Source organism: Melitaea cinxia, chromosome 14, assembly GCF_905220565.1.
Source record: "Melitaea cinxia chromosome 14, ilMelCinx1.1, whole genome shotgun sequence".
Classification (NCBI taxonomy): Eukaryota; Metazoa; Arthropoda; class Insecta; order Lepidoptera; family Nymphalidae; genus Melitaea; species Melitaea cinxia.
Window position 1 is genome coordinate 12135890 of NC_059407.1, and position 21324 is coordinate 12157213.

Here is a 21324-nt window from a genome sequence, read left to right on the forward strand (position 1 = left end):
GTACAGTGTTGTGTATAAGAAATTTACGTTACGTTGATGTTGAAACATACATTAATTTGTTGATCGAATTAAAACAGAATACATTCATTTAAGATGATAATACAGTTGCAACCTTTGAAATGTGGCGATGACAATGAATATTATACGTATCACATTGACCTAAATTTAAGGACAGAAACACATCGACAAGGTTAAACTGAATTTATTTTGAAAACTCTCCTAATATGAACAGCAAGACAGATCTAATTTTACCGGTAAACATAAACAAATAACAACTAATGCATAGCGACTATTTATGTTTTCTTTATGAGCGCTGTAATAGTTAGCTCTGGTTGCCTATAAGTCTAAATAAGTCTGCTTTTGACTGCTCTCGACGTACTCATCCAGCGCGTTAGACTCGTTAAAAATAAATATAATGCAACTTCAAACTGAAAAATTGCTATTTAGTAACGGTGATTAACAACATTGAATGTAATACTAACCAGAATGCGGCCCGGAATCGCGGGATGAGGCGCGATTGTAAACTCCGCTATCACAGGACACGTTCAAGCTCCAGTTGTCCGCTTCGGCTTGGTTACTTTCGTCTTCATCCAAAATTCGACTGTCCTCGTCCAGAGCGACGCAGACTTTGTTTACTTCTCGTTCGATTTCATCCAAAGTAGATTGTTTTGCTTCGCTATCAGCACAGATCTTTTCGAAATCTAGAAAAGTAGCCTCGCCAAAGCTATCGTTCTTGGCTTCAACATTTTTCAATAGGCCGTTTCCAGCTGATAGATTTGTGTTGAACAATTTGGAATCGAACGGTCGCGAGTCAAGGTCCGCAAATGGATCTCGCTCGGGTTCCTCCACGTAGGGACCCTTTGCCGAGAGAACAGCACTGGACTCGACGGAACGGGTCGGAAAACTACAGCCGGCGATGCCGAACGCTTGGAAATTCGCTTGGCCCGGCTCCAAACTGCGAAATGAGAAAAGAAATGCGTTAATGTAGAGCATTCGTCGTTGGTAAGAAAGAGATAGTTGATATTTCAGTTTCATTTTATATGTTCAGATGAATTATAGCATGAGTGATTTTGACTGGCAGCCTTGTTTATGGATTTAACGAAGTTCGACAGCATTGGCAATATATTCTAAATTTAAATTTCCAGTTTGATATCGCGAGATTAATTGCGGTGAGACATCCATTAGTTTGTTATTATGTATCTACCTTACAACTTTTTTTGTATTAATTTTCTGCAGTATATGTGTATTATGAACTCAAAACTAAGGAGCGTTGTAGTCAAAACACAGCATTACAAAACAGAAATTAAGGGTGTCTAGAGCAGGCCACATCAAATGTTCTGGTCATAAAATATTGTACGCCTGCTGCGAAGCACAACAGAGCCAGAAATAGTGCTGACCCAGTAACGACTGGAGCGCTTATTTCCGTCATCAACACGCCGTCCTAACTAGCGCTGTATCAGTAAATGCTACCAGGACCGAAGTTAATCACTGACCAGATTAATGCAATCGCAGACGCACAAAAAAGACGAATTATATCGTACCAAATTAGACGAGACGAAGATCACTCTCACATCACATCCTAGATACGTCGGTAATCTAATAAAAATAGCAATTAACCGTAAGAACAATTTATCACATCATATTGTAATGAAAATTAAATAATAAAGAGCATAAATACAAAAAGTTAAAAAAAAAACTACACACGAAATTAATTTGGCAACAATGGCTTTTAGAACATTTATGTATTTGTAAAGCAATATAAAAGTACTTACAATAGAAAATGAGGCCATTCTTCTAAAAATTTATTCATTTTTTACAACAAAAGTTTTATATTAGTTCAGGACAATAATATATTTGCCAGAGTCACGGAATACAAATTTAACTGTTTTCCTTTCGGACTGAAAATGATTCAAAGAGTAACTGAACAACTAGAGATGTCAGACTAGTGTTCTTCACAAAATTAGCACTAAATGTTTGGAAAATATAACGAAACGTTAATTAGAAGACATTATCTGATTATTCACTTTTATTCTAAGTGAAGAGTGAGTGAGTCTTAGTGAGGGAAAAAAATTTGATCAAACAATAGATAACATGATGGAATAATGTGCATCGAAAATAAAATAGAATTTCTTGGTGTTTAACACAGACAAAAACGATAAAAATAATAGTTATATACGAGTATAATTCATATAGAAAATTTTAAAAGTTGGAATATTTAACACGATTTGAATACCAATAGGTATACGAAATTCCATAAATATATTATTTTATACAATTAGTTATATTACACTTTAAAACTATCAATAATTTTTAAAAAAATAATCGACCCATAGACATGGGGATTTGAACCGTGGTCTTCTCAGTCGTTTCCGACTGGCCGATTTCACAAATGCGAAATTTACCTTCGTATTGTAACGATATTGTAGCCATTTTTTTCATTGTCTAAAAACAGGGATAAAACGTCATTTTATAAAAATGAAACTTTGTTAGGTGACTTTATTGCCCCCGAAACCTCCTATATACTAAATTTCATGAAAATCGTTGGAGCCTTTTCCGAGATTCAGATTATATATATATATATATATATACAATAATTGCTCGTTTAATAGTATTAGATTATAGCTTTACCTAAGATACAAATTTAATTATTACAATAAATATAAATATTTACTATATATAATTTACTAAAGTTTGATAAATTAACTCTATATTTTATTACGAAAAACCATCCAAAAAGTAAAATCATCACAACATTTGATATACGCCCACACAACGCATGTGCTCATCAAAATAATGGCAGCTAGCCAACATTTAGGTTCTTTCACTACAATCATCGCAAGCATAATCACCTTTACGCCGGGAAAACAATATTTAAGGATGTCCTTACTGACGACCACGCGGAAAATAAAAATTTCTCGCAATAACAAACATCGATAATTGGAAACAGTTTACATTTTGGCACTGTCTATAGGTATTGTCTTTAGTCTAGAATGGTACGATTAAATAGAGACTTGAAAAACAAAAGCTGAAACTTCCATGACTCATAACACTAGTAATAGAATAGGCCGAGGATAAAACATTAACCTAATACTAATTTAGCTTTAAATATTTATGTCTTACCTCGTAGTGATAGATCTCATTTCGTCGATGGTGACAGGTTGAGTTTTATGGCGTTCTTTATCACGATTTTTCACTTTAGATGTTGAAGGTTGATCTTTAAGGAAGTTGTCTTTGGTAAGAGCTTGCTCCATGCTCTTTATTCGAGACGCAATCGATGGAAATGTTTTAGAATTATTATCGTTTGTGTGTCTGTCCCGTTCCCAAGTATCACAATAACCGTTCTCACAGGTTTCGTCTACTTTCAATCGGCGATTATTTAAAATCGAGAGTAGTTCATCATTCACGTCACACACCAAGCTCATGGACCGCGGGTTTGCTTTAGGTCGCAAATTTCTCCGTCGGATCACTGCACTTGGATAATTTTCTTCCGGGTCAGTCGCGAGATTTATGACTCGTCGCGGTCCGGCCGCCAACAAGTCGTTCGCATCGCTACTAAAATTCGTCCCACTAATATTCGCATCGTTGTCTGCACAAAATGAAAGCCGTGGGCGCGGCGATTGGCTGCGTTCCCTAGTGAGGCTCGAGCCTCTCTGTTTTAAAATTGGCTTAACCAGCGCCTCGCATTCTGAACCAGAATGATCTGAAGTTCGTGATCTAAGTAGTGACGGTCTTCGCGAACTTCGGTCGTCTTCGCTCAAATCAAAACTAGAAGCATGTCCCTCATCACCTGACAATTTTTTCGAAGACTTAAGAATTGGCTTTTTTGGTAGGTCGAAATCGTGATCATCATGTTCTGTTATTTTTTTCTTTAATATAGGTTTTGGTGTATCTGAACACAAAATATCAGGCGATGGCCTTTCTTCTGAAAAACTTTTTTTCTTTAATATAGGTCTGACCGCTTCTTTATCTTCTTCCACTATCTCAGCACCACCTGCAGCTGCCAGCAGCACCGCTTGTGCTATAGATACATGAGATGACGTAGTACTGCTACTCGAACTTGAATTAGATTTTCGTTTTAAAATTCCGTGGGGTTCCGGAGAACCATGAGAGACATCATTTTCATTTAAATGATCTTCCTCTCGACTCATTTTCCTTTTTAAGATACCTTGTATGTGACCATCCGGTGAACGGTTTCGTACAACGTCCTCTAACGATGACCTTCTATTTTTTAATATTGGCTTACATGTATCAGATGAACCATCATCAGCAAATGACACTTCTGGACTACAAGATCTTCTTCTTGCGACTTGTGACTCATCCAAACTACGTCGCTTTTTTAAAATACCTTGGCGTTGCCTATTTTCTGAGCGACAATTGCGTGATTCCATCACACTCGGTGAAAAAGTAACAGGAGGAGAAGTTATTGTATTATTGGGTGGATTTGTAATATTGCCTTCTTCGTGGATTGATTTTCTTTTCAATATTGACACAGGCGTGTGATGAGACGACGATGTATTATCAAGACGGCGATTTTGACTAGAGGAATCATTGAGATCAGAAAACATTGCACTTTGTTTTTCAAAATCGATCAGTCTCTGAGCTGCCGTGTCTATATCTTTTAACCTCTCAGAAACACCTCTATGTATAGCAGGACGTTCGTTTATTAAGCCATAGTTATATGTATGATCATTATTTTGTTGTTCTGACGTCGATGCATATAAAGAATCATAACGAGGAGCATCTGGTATAGTTACATGTAGCTTATTACTAGTTAAGTTGTTAGATAATTTGCTAACCCTATCTAAAGTTTGTTTCGTCAAAGCAGCTAAGCTGTCCATTTCTTGAGAAAGTCGAGAATTTGCATGTGTAACAGTTTGATGAAGAGTAGACATATTTTCGTTATTTTTTAAATTATCTAACTCACCGACATTAGGATCCACTATCGAATTCGTATTCAAGTTATCATTCAATATAATTTTACTAGGTATATTTGTAGTATCACTCCCACCTTTTGGAGAATTATCTAAACTAGTCAGTCTTTTCTTAGAATTATGATATTTTTCATTAAGACTTTCGCTACCTTTTTGAGCTCGAAACACTTTATCTTTACGTAAACTTTCTGGATCACTTTTCGCTTTTTCGGGACTTCGGCGTAAAGATCTTCCTCTAGGGGACTCCAACTTCGTTTTTTTATTATCCACTTTCGATGTTGTTTCTTTTATTGGTTCCTGCTTAATAGGCGACGTTGAACTATGGTTTCCGGTTCGTTCAAATGTTTTTTTGGACAGAGGTATACAACTAGGTTTGACGCCAATTTCAACGCTCCGTCGCTTTTCTGAGGCTTTCGTTGTAGGGGATTTATTTGAGGCTGATTTGAAACCAAACTGTAAATTATTATTTTTAGGCGATATTTTGGAAGACTGTTGTGAAGTTTCGTTTTTTAGATGTGGTACTTCTTGAGATCGACGGTTTTTGGTCTTTGGGGCAGTTCCTGAAACAATAAAAATAATATTAAATATCTTAATTGTATCGATTTAAAAATACTATACGTATTGTATAAATACATTAAAGCGGAAGAGGAAATCGTAAACCAACATTCGCATTGTTCTATCGAGTTCACTGACAGCGAAGCGAACGTTGGTCGTGCCGTTTATTTAGCGTGATGTGGTCACTTATTATTGAGTGACCTCAACGTAACACGTGCTGTATTGAACAACATACTTTTATATAGTAGAAATATAACAGGTGCTAAGTAAACTTACTAGTAAAAGTGAGTCATTCACGTGTTTTATTAAGGTTGTGATAATATTAATATACACGTTAAAAATTAAAAGAAAAAACAGAAGAAACATGAAAGCAGAATAAATGCAGTTGAGATAAGAGCGTTTAAAAGAATGATAGGAGTTAAACTGAGTGACAGGATAAGACATAGAAAGGATAAGGGAAAGTTGTGGTCTGAAAGAAGGTGTAGTGACAAAAATTGAGGAAGATATGCTCAGATGGTTTGGTCACGTCGAGAGAATGAGTGAAGAACGATTGACGAAAAAAGTGTATAAGGCGAGTGTGAATGGAAGGGTTGGAAGAGGTAGGCCGGACGTTCCGAGACCAAATAAGGGACGTCTTAAAAAAAGGCCAGGTCAAGAGTACCCTAAACCGAAGAGCATGTATGAAGGAAATAATGAAAGTGGACGAAGCGAAAGAGGTATGTAAGGATCGTAGCAAGTGGAAAGAAGTGGCCTTTGCCTACCCCCCTACGGGAAAGAGGCGTGATTATATGTGTGTATGTATGTTAAAAATTGTGTATTACAAAAGCGGAAACTTCTTTATAAATAATACGTAGAGATTATTAAATTTGAAACATATTTTCTGATCCACGTTAAATACAAATCTTACGTACAATGTATATAAATTGAAATTTCACTATTATTGATATAGTTATATATATTAGTATTATCATATTTCTTAATAATATTCGGTGCTATTTGGTACTAAATTCTCGTATCAACGTATTGACAACCCAATCTTCAATCACGTGGAAGATTTAAAGTTTGCGGTCGCGATAGCAACGTACATATCACACCAGATAATAATTCCACCGCAACTGTGTTCCGGTACATTTGATTAAATTTAGAAGCTTACACAAAATTACCTAACTAAAATTTCTCTGACACTGGAAAAATTTCAATACTTTTAGACACTAACCTACTAACGTAATCTTATGTAAATGTTAAAATAGATACTAATATTATTGATGTAAATAGTGTGTCTGTTTGTTAAAACACGTTATTAATCTTAAGATCTATTAATTAATAATAGTGAGGAAAATTTTAAAACTATAAATATAAACCAACTAAAAGGTGAATAAATCTGAAAATAGTTGGAAGCAGGCATTCATTAAATCCATAAAAATATAATGGGGACACTACCGGTGGGATTCTATTATACGCGCGAACACGTTACTCTAAAAATGATTCATTAATTTAATCAAGACAAAACTGTGAAATTATAAATTAATTTTTATTTCTTATATTAAAGCAATGCTGCTTCTAGTTATGCAGAAACTGCTCTTACGAAAACATAACATTTACATAAATTTGTATATTGTAAAGGTATTATAAAATAAAAACCTTTTTAAATAGTCTTAAAGAAATTTTAACTCCAAAGATTGTAAAGAAACTGTAAACTAAAAAGTGCTTTAAAAAAATGATTATGATGATGAGTTTAAATATCAACAACAGCATCTCTTCAAACGTTTTAACCATAAGACAATTTATATTGTGAAAATAAATAATTATGTGAATAGACTGTTGTTGTTGCTGTGCTGTTGTATATTTTCTCCTCATATATCCTTATCTTCTTATCGACTATGAATATCTATTTGGATAATCGATCCAAAAGGCTTTATTCCGATTTTAGTATTTTTGTCAATTTAAAGACTGGGTAACTTAATTCAAAAAAAAAATACACGTCTAACACTTTACGTTCCGCAAGAAGATTACAAATCTTGCTGCGCACTCTCTGTATAATGAAGTGAAAATATTTGTATATCAATAATTGTGTTTGCTCGCAAACGAAAAAAAACCGACTTCAATTACATCGACGAGTAATACAACGTAGATCGACGAAAAAATAGTCAAGTAACGGCGCGTTATCAAAGATTACTCAAAAAGTAGTTATCAGATCTCAATAAAATTTATATGTGACCACATGACAAACATCAGCTTTCGATCAAATTAAAAATTATTTAAATCGGTACACCCAGTAAAAAGTTATTGCGGATTTTCAAGAAGTTCCCTCGATTTCTCTGGGATCCCATCATCAGATCCTGGTTTCCTTATCATGGTACTAAACTAGGGATATCTTCTTTCCAACAAAAAAAGAATTATCAAAATCGGTACACCCAGTAAAAAGTTATTACGGATTTTCAAGAGTTTCCCTCGATTTCTCTAGGATCCCATCATCAGATCCTGGTTTCCTTATCATGGTACTAAACTTGGGATATCTCCTTTCCAACAAAAAAAGAATTATCAAAATCGGTACATCCAGTAGAAAGTTATGCGGTATAATACAACGTAGGTCGACGAAAAAAGCGTCAAGTAAAAACGCATTATTAGATATAGCTCGAAAAGTAGTTGTTAGATCTCAAATAAATTTAAATGGGACCAATTGGCACACACCACCTGTCGATTAAAAGAAAATTTGTCGAAATCGCTCCACCCAGTCAAAAGTTCTGATGTAACATACATAAAAAAAAAAAAAAAAAAAAAAAAAAATACAGGCGAATTGAGAACCTCCTCCTTTTTTGGAAGTCGGTTAATAAAATAATTTGTCACGATGACAGAAGATCGAACCGGCTATCTTAGGGGTATATTGTGATTACTACAGTAAGTTTCAGTATGATTTATGGGGCTATGCAAAACAATCTCACAAAGTAATCATTCAAATTGTCGTCATTACAGCTTTATTCATAGAATCCATTAGTCGGTGTATGTAATTTTAGTATAGTGACTATGTTTACTTTTAATATAATTATTTTTATATTACAAAGATAATCTGACTATAAACTTGACATACATTTAGCAAAAATTACAAATGAATGGCAAAAAAAAAAACAAAAGTTATAATTTATAATTTAGTTCAGATACAAAATTCACAAGCATCATCGATATCATCAAATTAAAATTAATTACGGTATGTTTCTATGAGATTCAACATCATAAATTGTACTCCTAAAAACATCAAAGTACAGAAAAAAATATATTATAAAAACGTGAATGTGATGAATAATCAACCTAAGCGAGATTGAATCGGACAAAGAGCAATGTTTTCGACCGAGTCAAATAACAAGGGATAACGTTCGAAGTAAAAATTACATTTGACAAAGGCAAGCCTAATACTTGATTTGTCCTAGTTTCGGCCAAGCTAATCACAAAAGAGAACATAATAAAGGATGAAATATACTGCGGACGACATAGAAGTAGGCTTTTGTACTTCGTGTACAACTTCAAGTTGATATAAAAGTGATGGTAGTTTATTCCCAACAATTCCAGTGAGACCTAAAATATTTATCTTTTGCTGGTTTCCTTTGAATATCTGCTTTCTGACTGCGAAAATGTGCCTTATTTTTTACGAAAACATGTTCCAGTTATTTTTATGATATTCGTACTGCGAACTTGCGCACTGGACTACTAAATCTTAGATTACCATCCTATGTTCGTTATAGAGTCGCATATTTAAAACCGTAATAGGTAAACAGTTATTTAAAAACAACCACAAAACAAATTTATTATAATGACCATTAATATAAATACAAGAAAATAAAAACAAAATATAATAAAGTTATAAATTTTCTGCGCCAAATACTTTGCACTTCACTTTTTTATTTTATCATCACATCACATCAGCCTTCCGTAGTCCACTACTGGACATAGGGCTCCACAAGTTCACGCCAAAAATGGCGTGAACTCATGTGTTTTGCCCATAGTCACTACGCTGGGCAGGCGGGTTGGTGACCGCAGGGCTGACTTTGTCGCACCGAAGACGCTGCTGCCCATCTTCGGCCTGTGTATTTCAAAGCCAGCAGTTGGATGGTTATCCCGCCATCGGTCGGCTTTTTAAGTTCCAAGGTAGTAGTGGAACTATATTATCCCTTATTCGCCTCTTACGACACCAACGGGAAGAGAGGGGGTGGCTATATTCTTTAATGCCGTAACCACACAGCTTATTTTATACTAAAAGCAAATAGTTTAACAGCTATTAATCAAATAAAAAAAGTCTCTTAACAAAGGGTCTACAGCTACGTCTATTGACAAAAAAAAATGAAGGTCAAAAGTTGTAGAAATTATAAGTCAATCTTCCGAGAACATCAGCAAAAAATTAGGTTGTTTCGTAGTCGTTAAAAAAAATCGAATAACGCCAAACTTTACGAAAGAAAGTAAAGAGAGAATAATTCGTAAAAAAGTTTTATATAATACTAAAACTCAACCCTTCGGACTACTGACATATTCGTATATCATACCTAAACTATAGTATATTCGCGTTAAAAAGAAAGTCATGTATGTAATGTCTGTCTGAAGAAAGGCTTCCTTCGACTGATCAGTTTGAATTTTGAACACGCCGTTATAATTTAATATGAAATTCCATTGTTTCGTTTATTAAACTTTCGTTATATCTTTTTAAGTCATATGCACTTATACATATTGTAAATTATAAATAATAGTTTTAATTGTAACAAAAATAGTAGGTATATATTTTTAATTAAAAGTAGTGATAATTTTTGTGATATTGAGTTTAGGTATTTTCGCTCACCTTCATGCCTCACAGATTTACGTTTTTTTTTAGTCGATCACTAAGTATAACTAAACGAAACCTTTTATTGTTTTTATAATTATAGTGGCAACTAATTTAGAAACAAAATATATTCTATTATATAACAATTTATTTTTTTATAAGCGTTATAAGTATTATAATATTACTATAAAATATCATATAATAAACAATATGAATATAAATAACTTTTCAAAGGTAAATTAATGTTCTAAGTAGATCAAAGTGTAATAATAAAGTTACAATCCTAATCAAACCGATTCAAGCCGATAGGGTTCGAAGTAAATAGAAAAAAAGGCATAGAGTCGTCAGGGCTCGGGTAACAATGTCATCGTCCTAGACAGATGCGGCGAACCCGTAAACAAATAGGGGTGAGGTCAGAAAACATTACGTGAAATCGGAATAAACGAACTAACGGTTCAGAAAAATTCCGTACATCGACAAAATTTGTTTTATTTTGTTTAATATAAAGAAGAATAGACATTATAGATATTTATTTAAAATCAAATAAGCCTTGTAAGAAAACTATAATTCCCTGGAAGACTGAACAAAATTCGCTGCCTTGCCTGCTGATAATGTCCTTGACCTAGCACGCACCCAAACGAGCACAAAAATCAATTTAAAGGCAATTAACTGGGTTACCCAAAAATAAGATTATAAATTTTAGTAAGGCACAGCAGGAAATATCCTACACGAAATGATCCGGAGCAGCTTAACAGGGGAAGTACCTCACCTTCACAAAAGATTGTCGTCGGGTCAGGTAATGTTGTGTTCTTGTGATAAGCAAGGTAGCCAGAGCTCCTGGGGAGCATCACGGGTAGGATCGGCATGACGCTTGCGATGCTTCTGACATTGCAAGCATCCAAAGGCTACGGTGACCGTTTACCATCAAAGTGGGCTATGAGTTGTATAAAAAAAGTGTGTATGCAATTCACACACGGCAGAAGTGAAACTTCTAAAAAGTCGTAGGAAGGTAGGCTATTACGATTTGTTCTACCGACGACGATCACGGTCTGGAGAAAAAGGTCTTAGGCGCTATGCAAAACGAGCCTTACGCGTTTTAAGGGTTAATTTATTCTATCTCGTTCTCTCCGATACATTTGTGTGTTTTTTTCTTTATCGTGACGCATTTTCGTTTCATCAATTTTTAAATAACAACGATTCTAAAAAAGTGTCACTTCAAGAATATCTTCGCGTTCATGAAACTGGTGACTAATAGAGATGATAACCGATCAACTTAATTATATAAAAAAAAAAATACACACAAAGGTTTCCTACTTACGCAATCCTGATTAAGAACGACATAGCAACGGTCTTCAATGTACTCTCATACACGTAGTTAGGAAAATAGAAGTCAATTACTGGAAAGAGAATTTACGAGAAAATGAACCTTATGAAGAAACCATCACACAGCTATCTAACATCGAATTTCCGTTTGAAGTACGCCATATATCCTTAGTTTTCAACAGGCTATGAAAATTTTATGCGAAACAATAAAATGAGATGTATCTACAATAAAAATATATATATAAAAACAAAGGCATCTTACGACGAACAAGACGACGCTTTATGTTCTTCCTGATAACTTTAATCGGGAGAATGGTAAGGAACGCGATGCTGTTATGTCCATTTAGGTATGATTGAAAAATTCTCGTGTTGGACTACTTTGTATTATCTCAGTACCGGTTCTATATAAAGGAATAAAATAACATATAGTTTGATGTTAAGTTTTAGCCAGTTAAGTTGAATTTCACAAATAAAGTAGAAAATAAAATTGCTTACTTTTCACTTTTCTTACAAGGGAGTACACAAATTGGGAATAATTTAATTTTTTTTCTCACCACAATATTGCTAACAGGACATTAGATAGGTACATAATAACATGAGCACTAATATTGTGGGAGACTGGTGCCTAAGCTAGGCTCGAGGCCTGTGTTTCAGGACACCAGGTTTCCACCCCTTAAAAAAGTACATTTCAAATATCATCATACGGGCATTAACAATTTTGTTGTAAACAATATTATATGAGATAGTAACTTTATATATCTAAAAATTATATCATTATATAATCTATCTATAAATTATTTATTACATGACCTGATCGTAATTTTAAAAGTTTTAAGAGTTTTGTTTTTCATTTTCGATTGATAGTCTTACTGTTTTGTATGGAATGCCCAACCTGACTTGACTGAGGTAGGGCACAGCAGGAATTTCCTGCTCAAAATATAGAGCAGCCCGACTGGGGTAGTACCTCGACCTTACAGAAGATCATAGCAAAATAATACTGTTTTCAAGCAGTATTGTGTTCCTGTTGGTGAGTAAGGTGACCAGAGCTCCTGGGGGATTGGGGATTGGGTCGGCAACGCCCTTGCGATGCTTCTGGTGTTGCAGGTGTCTATAAGCTACGGTAATCGCTTACCATTAGGTGAACGTACGTTTGTTTGCCGACCTAGTGACAAAAAAAAAAAAAAAAAAAAAACCTGAAATAAAGTACCTACTGCATTTACACGGAGTCTCAGTTTAAAGAAAATTTTCCACGTCATACCATCTCTTTGTTAGACAAAATGATAAAGAAAACTTAATAATAAAAGTTGAAATATAGGGTTGGTATTGAACAGTTCTGATATAGATTCATAAATTTAAAAAAATGTCTAGACATATAAGCAATTTTCTTAAATATTGATTATTGTTACAACGGTCTTCAGACTTGTTTGTTATTAGATTTGTATTAGAATTAGATAATTTTAGTTATCAAGTCTTTTTTTTCAATTCATCTGTTTTTCACGATTTTCTTACATGAAGAATTATTGGGCCTACCAAATAAAGTAAGTGTTTTTAAAGTATTCACAACGGATTTGACTTTTAAATTCAGATTATCGGTAGTATTTTTGGTTCATTATATTATGGAAACTACCAGCGGCTTAGAATATTGCGAGTGTGTCTCTTCTCCTATACAGAAAGCTCGGATGTTTATCCTCCACGCTTATAATTTCCGTACCATGAGTTACGAACGTTCGCAAATATTTAAGAAAACAAAATGGACAAACCGCTTATCGTGTTCTTAGAGGCAAGTTAAGGAGGCATTACGGCAAACACCTCGACCAAACAAAAAAGGTCTATATGTATATCTATAATACACAATATCTGCTCCAAGCGGGAATTGAACAAGCGATCGGTGTAAATGGAACTTTGATGGACGAACGACTTGAAATTTGCAAAGTTATGTTGAAAGCGACTAAATGCACGTAGAAATTAAACTTCTATAGGCTAATAATATCTGTTACGGAATATTTTTATGTTTTTGTTTACAAATCTCCGCCAAATTCATAATTAAATTAATTTTAAACAGCAAATATTATGATATAACTCTTATGAATAATCATCATAATTTGATCATATCTCTTTAATAAATGTATATTATGTTTCAATTATTCAGTTTATAACATCATCTTCAACCGCAGAATATACATTATTATAATTTTAATTTTTAATTACCTAACCCTAAATTAAAATAATTATAATATAAATTTAGTAAACTATACATATAAATAAAATTGTAGTGTCGGCCTGTGATTTTAAAACAGCTGTTTCTCAAGTGCATATAGTTATTTACACGATACTAAAACACAAACTAATGATTTTTAAATATTTTTCTGTCTGTCTTTCTGTTTAGGCTTGTTAATTTTTGGAACTGCTCATCCGATTTTTATGGGATTTTCACTAGAAGATAGAGGTTGTGAAGCAATACATGGGCTGCTTTTTTTCCCGGAATTCCCGCGAAATCGAAATTAACGCGAGACGAGCCGTGTTTTGCCGAGATCGAGTACCTACCGCCCAGATAATACATGAAGCGAGTAAATCCATCACACACTATCACTCAAATCTATACATTTGATAAACTATTATGATATAATATGATTGATATCATACTCTCTATAAAACTGTACAGTTTGTTTATTTGTGTAAACGGGCTAATCTTTTGTAACTACTGGTTCGAATGAACAAGTTTTTTTTTTGTGTTGGAGCCTATTTAGCGAGAAAAGCCTTTTTTCTCAAATTAGCGCAGAAGAAACTGCGTGGCACAGATAGTACTTAATAGATAAGTACATGAAAAAACTTTATGGCCATTTAATTAATAAATAGTTTATAAATACAGAATAATGTATAGAACGTCCATATACATTTAACTCCCACTATTAGTTAACACTCTTTCAGTACACAATTATATCTTGGTCAAATTCAATTGTCAATTCTAAAATTACATTTTATTAATTACTTTTTCTAATAGGGGTAGTTGAGGTAAGTATGAAATTACTATTTTATATTGCTTGTTTTAATATCACATTACAAAAACAATTAAGTATTTAGAAAGAAACACTATTTCAATAATTCTAGAAAAGACAGAGATGAAATCACCGGTCATCGTTTTATTACGCTCCACGTGAAAAGATGCAAGAATAAAGCGGGGGGCATTGACAGTCCTACTATCCCGCTCCGTAATGGTTTCAATGACATCGGGTCACAGGTTTGAACGTTTAGGGATAACGACCCAGGCGATAAAGTGTTCTTAATCAGCGAAAATGTCCTGTTTCTTTTTACACAAAAATCGTGCGAATTCACTCACTTTTGAATGAAAATAATCAAAGGTATGTTGATGGAAGCGTCGGTGCATATTAAAAGCAAAAAAATCATTATTTTTTTAAGAATAGTAATGATTTTTTAAGTATAAGCATAATTAAGTATGAAATACATTTATGTAAATTTACATAGCAGGAGACCCCTTGTCATTTTTTCAATTGGCAATAAGTTTGATCTTCAACAGAAATGTTACATTTTCAAATGAAAAAAGAAATAATATCATATGTAAATTTTTCATTTAATTAATTATTTTATATTATTATTTATTATATTAGCTTAACAAGTTTTTTCATTAATCAGCATAGTCACCTTTTCTCAAACTACGCAGTCTTTCCGATAACATCAGGTACTTAATAAAAAAGAAAAAAAACTATTATGATGTAATCGTGGTAAATACCCTCGTTGAAAGAAAAAACAATAATACACTAAAATATAACATAAAATATTAAAGCTAAAGGAGTAGGTAGTTTTGCAAAATTTCAAATGCTTCTTTGAGTTTTTGCGCTGTGATATCAGTATGAAGGGCTGTCTCCGTCAGACAACCACTAAAACGGATTGTTTGCACAATAGAAAAATCTCATTTTGCTTACGAAACTTATGTATTCAGTGAAGTACACGTATCAAATTTCTATTTCGTAGATTCTTGAGTAAGCGGAATAGAAAAAACACTTCAATGATTTTGAATATCAAAAGCAAATATCGTGATATATAAATGTTATCCTTTAAAAGCAAAAAATATAATTCAAGCTTCTTGTTGGTGTTTAAATATTTTTTTTAAATTAATTTAAAAAAAATAAGAAAAATCGTTATAGCATTTCTAGACATTTTTTAATATCATATCAAAAATTGACCGCTCCAGCGGGGTTTTTGATATGATATTCAAAAATGTTTAGAATTCCTAATGTGTGGGTAACACAAAAAAAAATCGTACATGTTATAGCATTTGTTTTAATTACTTATTTCCAACATCGTAAGCATACAATATTTCGTCCGTCTATTGTAAACATAATTAGAACGAGTGACGCCAGATTTTATTAGTTCTAACTTTCTATGTCAATAAAATAATAGCTTGATGCCATTTAAGATCAAACAATAAAAAATCTAAGAAGGCATTAAACAAAGGCTACAGAAGCCCACGCAGCAGAACAATAAGGATTCTCTGCAATTACTGTGGAGAGTAAACAACTACTACTAAAAATACGTTTAATGTTTTTAATAAAAATATGAGCAATGAAACTTCAAACAGAAAAAAAAACAATAAATCTTTAAAGAATAGAATATATTTCAAAATATCTCAACGACCTTCTCTCAAATTGAATGTATAAAAACAAGACAAAACAATTAATAAACACAATTTCTTTGTTAATAGGAAGGAAATATAAATTATAACGAGTAAGACTTTTTCTTATATGGATATATTTAGAATTTAGATTCGAGTGTTTCTGTGTTAGATTTTTTATGCACATACATGTATGATATTATTTTCAATTTTAAGTAGCCATACTACATTTTTAAATTTTTGCCCATAGTCACCAACCCGCCCGCCCAGCGTGGTGACTATGGGCGAAACACACGAGTTCACGCCATTTTTGGCGTGAAATTATGGAGGCCTATGTCCAGCAGTGGACTGTGGTCGGCTGAAATGATGAAAATGATATTAGTAATATAATATATAAAAAAAAAAAACGAATATATTGATGTGTGACTAAGTCAATTTAGATAAATATTGTAAAGCATGAAAAAGCTAACGCAACAGGTTTGCGGGTTTAGTTTTTAGTTCATTGTTATAAAGAACATTTGAAGAAGGAATCAATATTTTAGTCTAACATATATCTTACCTAATAGTCTGTGTTTGGGGTGTAATATAATAGCTCTTTAGAGAATCGTGAGGAGGGTTAAATCATAATTTATTAGAAATAGTGGTGCAAGTAGTCGCCTAAAACACTGTATTATACGATATTTGTATTTGTATAAATATTTATTTCCGGTTTGAATGTCTATCCTTGGGTTGGGGGTCCCTTCGCCGTGCCTCGGAGATCACTTGAAGCCGTCGGTTGTTATCATAAATACCTGATATCATCACTTCAGCCTATGGCAGTCCACTGCTGGAAATAGGCCTCCCCAAGTTCGCGCCAGACATCCCGGTTTTCCGCAATCCTCATCCAGCCTACACCAGACGTATCTTACGTAGATCATCGGTCCAACGGGCCGGAGGACGTCCCACACTGCGTTTGCCAAGACGCGGTCTCCACTCCAGGACCCGTCTACTCCAATGGCCATCGGTCCTGCGACACAGATGACCAGCCCACTGCTACTTCAACTTGCTAATTCTGTGGGCTATGTCGGTTACTTTCGTTCTCTCGCGGATAGTCTCATTTCTAATCCTATCTTTGAGAGAAACCGCAAGCATAGCCCGTTCCATTGCACGTTGAGCGACTTTAAATTTGTGGACCAGATGAATTCACCGTTGACGTTAATGACTCGTTCTCCCCAATCTCAAGTCTTAAAGACATCCTCCAGCGCAGTGGTAAACAGTTTCGGTGATATTACATCTCCCTGTCTTACCACACGCCGGAGGGAAATAGGTCGTGTTCTCTGGTCCTGGACATGAACGGTCATCGTCGCCGCGTCGTACATACATTTCAGTATCTCGATATATCGCCAGTCGATATGACATCTCTGCAGAGAGTCCAGGACAGCCCAGGTCTCGACAGAGTCGAAGGCTTTCTCGTAGTCCACAAATGCCATATACAGCGGAATACCTGATATCGATCGTTACTTATAGTAGGCAACATATCCGCCAACCCGCAGTGGAGCAACGTGGTGGATTAGGCTCCAATCCTTCTTCTTCATGGAGAAAGCGGCATTTGCCCAGCAGTGGGATATTACAGGTTGAATGCATATATACTTTCAAGGCTGTGTCCAATATATATATTATATATAATTTATTCTATTCAAACAATATAAACAGTACAGAGAAAACATTCACTTAATATTAAATCGTATTTGGATAGTATTCAATTCAAAAGCCGTTTCTTACATTTTCTACAAATAAATTTACAGAAATGGTTTAATTAAAGTAAGATTTTAACGTTCTCTTGAAGACACCACCAAGATTAAAATTAACGTACAAAAGCAAAACAGACATGACTAGCCCGTGAGCGCAGTTTGCTGTGACAGTGTAGGGGTATTTATTTATTTCATGTAAGTATTACTTATATAGGAGATATTTATATGTAATTATAGAAAGAAATATAGCTTTATCAGCCGGCTCTTACCTGCTTACATTAGGCGAACGACCGTGTGTATGTGTGTGTGTGTTACAGATATAAAAAGGCAATAAAATTAAAAATCACTAAAATAATTAGTATAAAAAGCAAAAATTATATACTAAGTTTAAATTTTACAAAAACCAAAATCACAAAATAACAAAATTAAGCGCGTCAAATAACAATTTACGCGATGAAAGACAATTTCATTATGTGTGAAGTTCATCGTGGACTAATTTCATAAATTAATCTCGACTCAAAGTTAAAATACCGCATAAATTTTAATCATAACTTAATGATGGCATTAAAATATTTCATTATGTAAAATATTATTTTTTATACTTCAATATATGATTTTATATTCAATGTTTTCATCATTATCAAGTTTCAAAAACAAATATAAAATACAGCAATTTTATTTAGCTGTTGTCCTTACAATAATAAAATATAAAGACCTCATAATAACAAAATCGTATTTATTACAATTTCGATATAAACCGAAAGTAGTTGGACGATTTTTATTACTTTATACTTACAAACGGAAATTTAATCAAACTTAATCTTTTCAAGGAACATGAATAAAAGCTTTTATTACAAATAATTAACAGTCCAGTTGCTTTACTTAAATAGTCAGCACTAATTCCTATTACACAGTTTATTTTAATTATTAGTATGTAAATAAGTTGCCACGTAAATTTAGTACTTTCCAACTACACTAAACGGTAACTTTATAAAATTGACTGTGCATATGTGGACTTTGTTATTAACAGAACATTACAAATTTGAATTAAATAATGTTTAGAAAAACACATTAAAGACTCACAAGTTGTCAATCTTAAGTTGTATACAACTTATCAACAAATTTCTTATATAACGTATTCGTAGGTACTAAATGAAAATATTTAATAAACTTCAGCATTTACTGACATACCTAGGTATCTGACGAATAACATACAGATAGTTATAAACAACATATGCTTACGTTTTTTTTTCTACATATATATAATTTTTTTTTGTCCATAAAATCATGACCCAGTTTATTACTTGAGGTAAAACATGGTGGTATTATTATGGTGGGTATTACCTGGCCGGTATTGCTGATAAAGTCTATCAGTAACTTATGTGATAGATAAATTTTATTAGCAACTGGTAGAATAGGTAAAGTTAAAAACAGTTTTAGTTCTTTACTGTATTAATAGAAAAACATAAATTACTTAACTTTAAAGCGGCAATTTGGCACATTGAGGTCATTATAACAAATTATTAAAGTTCATAAAAATAAATCACAGTAAAATTATCGAAATAGGTAATTTCGACTCATTTTTGGGTGTTCCTTTGTGTAAAATTGTACTGAAACTTTGAACCTTACATTTTTCTAACAAAGAAAGATATATAGTGCTAAAGATTTTTTTTTCGTAAACCTAATTGACACCGTAAGTAATTTATTAGGCCGGTGGTAAGCTTCGCCAGATTGCCAGATACCTTAATTATATTTTTTGCCACAAATGTTTATTATTTCTTTTAATTTACACAATGAACAAATAAAGCTTGGTAAATATCTAAACTTTGTTTAAGACAAAGAAGAATAATTACAAATGTAGACTTAACAATGTTAGAAATAAGATGATTGTTGACAATAAAACATTAAACCTGAACTGAATTTATCAAACGTTTTATTTCCTTATCTTTATCAAAAATTCACACCAACAACAACACTCTTTGCTCAGCTGTAAGACACTAACGGACTTTTAGCGATAATAACACGTAACCTTATTTTACTATATATATATATATATATATATATATATATATATATATATATATATATATATATATATATATATATATATATTTTTTTTTTAGTATACAATATCCACGGACTAATAATTGCCCGTGCCTCTTTTTTGAAATATCTAACATTTCATTGCTTATCAGCTTCACTATGACACTTCAGGCCAGCAGTCCTCAGAATGCCTAAGAAGTAAATAACGAACTATTTTTATATATGTACGCAATATAATGAAATACAAACACTCAGCGAAGTTTGCATTTTAGTGTAAACATTTCATATTTGTTCTTGGGACTTATCGTCAACTCCGCGTTATTTCTGGTGAGCAGTTTAATCAGATTAATATACCGACCAAATTAACTGAACGGAACTAATGTATAAGTATGCGATACTTTATAAAATTCGTATTTGTTTTCGATACTGTTATTTTTATTTTTATAATAATTTCGGTTCATTATTTAAATAAATGAAAATCGTAATAAATATGCACATAAAGTGTTGGTCATTGATATGTTTATGTACTAGATTTTATTAGATATTTTATAGAATATATATGTTAGTAAACAGGCATTCTATTACGGAAATATTTTTACAACAAATTCTTTATGTTTTTAACATTACTATAGATTGAGCATACAAAAAAATTATGTGAAATTGAAAAAAAGTCTTGTACGAGTAACAGATACTTTAATATCATTCGCGACGCAATAAGGTAATACATTTTTTGTATATCACTAGGTCGGAAAACAAGCGTACGGCTCACCCGAGCAGAAATTTTTTCGTCTTCCTTAGAACATTATTAATAATTTGCAATATTTTAATAATTTGAGCTGAACACACCGAGCTGCTCTACGAGTTTACTCAAAAAGTTGTTATCAGATCTCGATGAAATTTAAATGTGACCACATGAGAAACATCGGTTTTAGATTAAAATCATCAAAATCGGTACACCTAGTAAAAAGTTATGCAGATTATATATATATATATATATATATATATATATATGGTCGAATTGAGTAACCTCCTCCTTTTTTGAAGTCGGTTAAAAATACAAGGAATTTTTTTTAAACATTATTAATAATTTGCAATATTTTAATAATTTGAGCTTAATACACCGAGTTGCTCTACTACTGCGAGTTTATTGGACAAGAATGAAGTACCTTTATGATAAAATGTATTTAAAAACAAATCAAGCATTTGAAATATCAGCTTGAAGTGACACTGGACTTGACACGTTACCATCGGATACCAATAAACGTGTTTTAGCGTATGTGTCATCTCGGATAGCTTACAATTAAAATG

General features: G+C 33.0%; 1 protein-coding gene across 1 annotated transcript in view; it reads right to left on the minus strand.

Moving 5' to 3' along the window:
* Positions 1-21324, minus strand: part of LOC123659415 — a 118321-nt gene that overhangs the window by 8754 nt on the left and 88243 nt on the right. The window contains 2 exon segments of the mRNA XM_045594631.1: positions 483-955; positions 3121-5491. Coding sequence (XP_045450587.1) covers positions 483-955; positions 3121-5491 — 2844 coding nt within the window.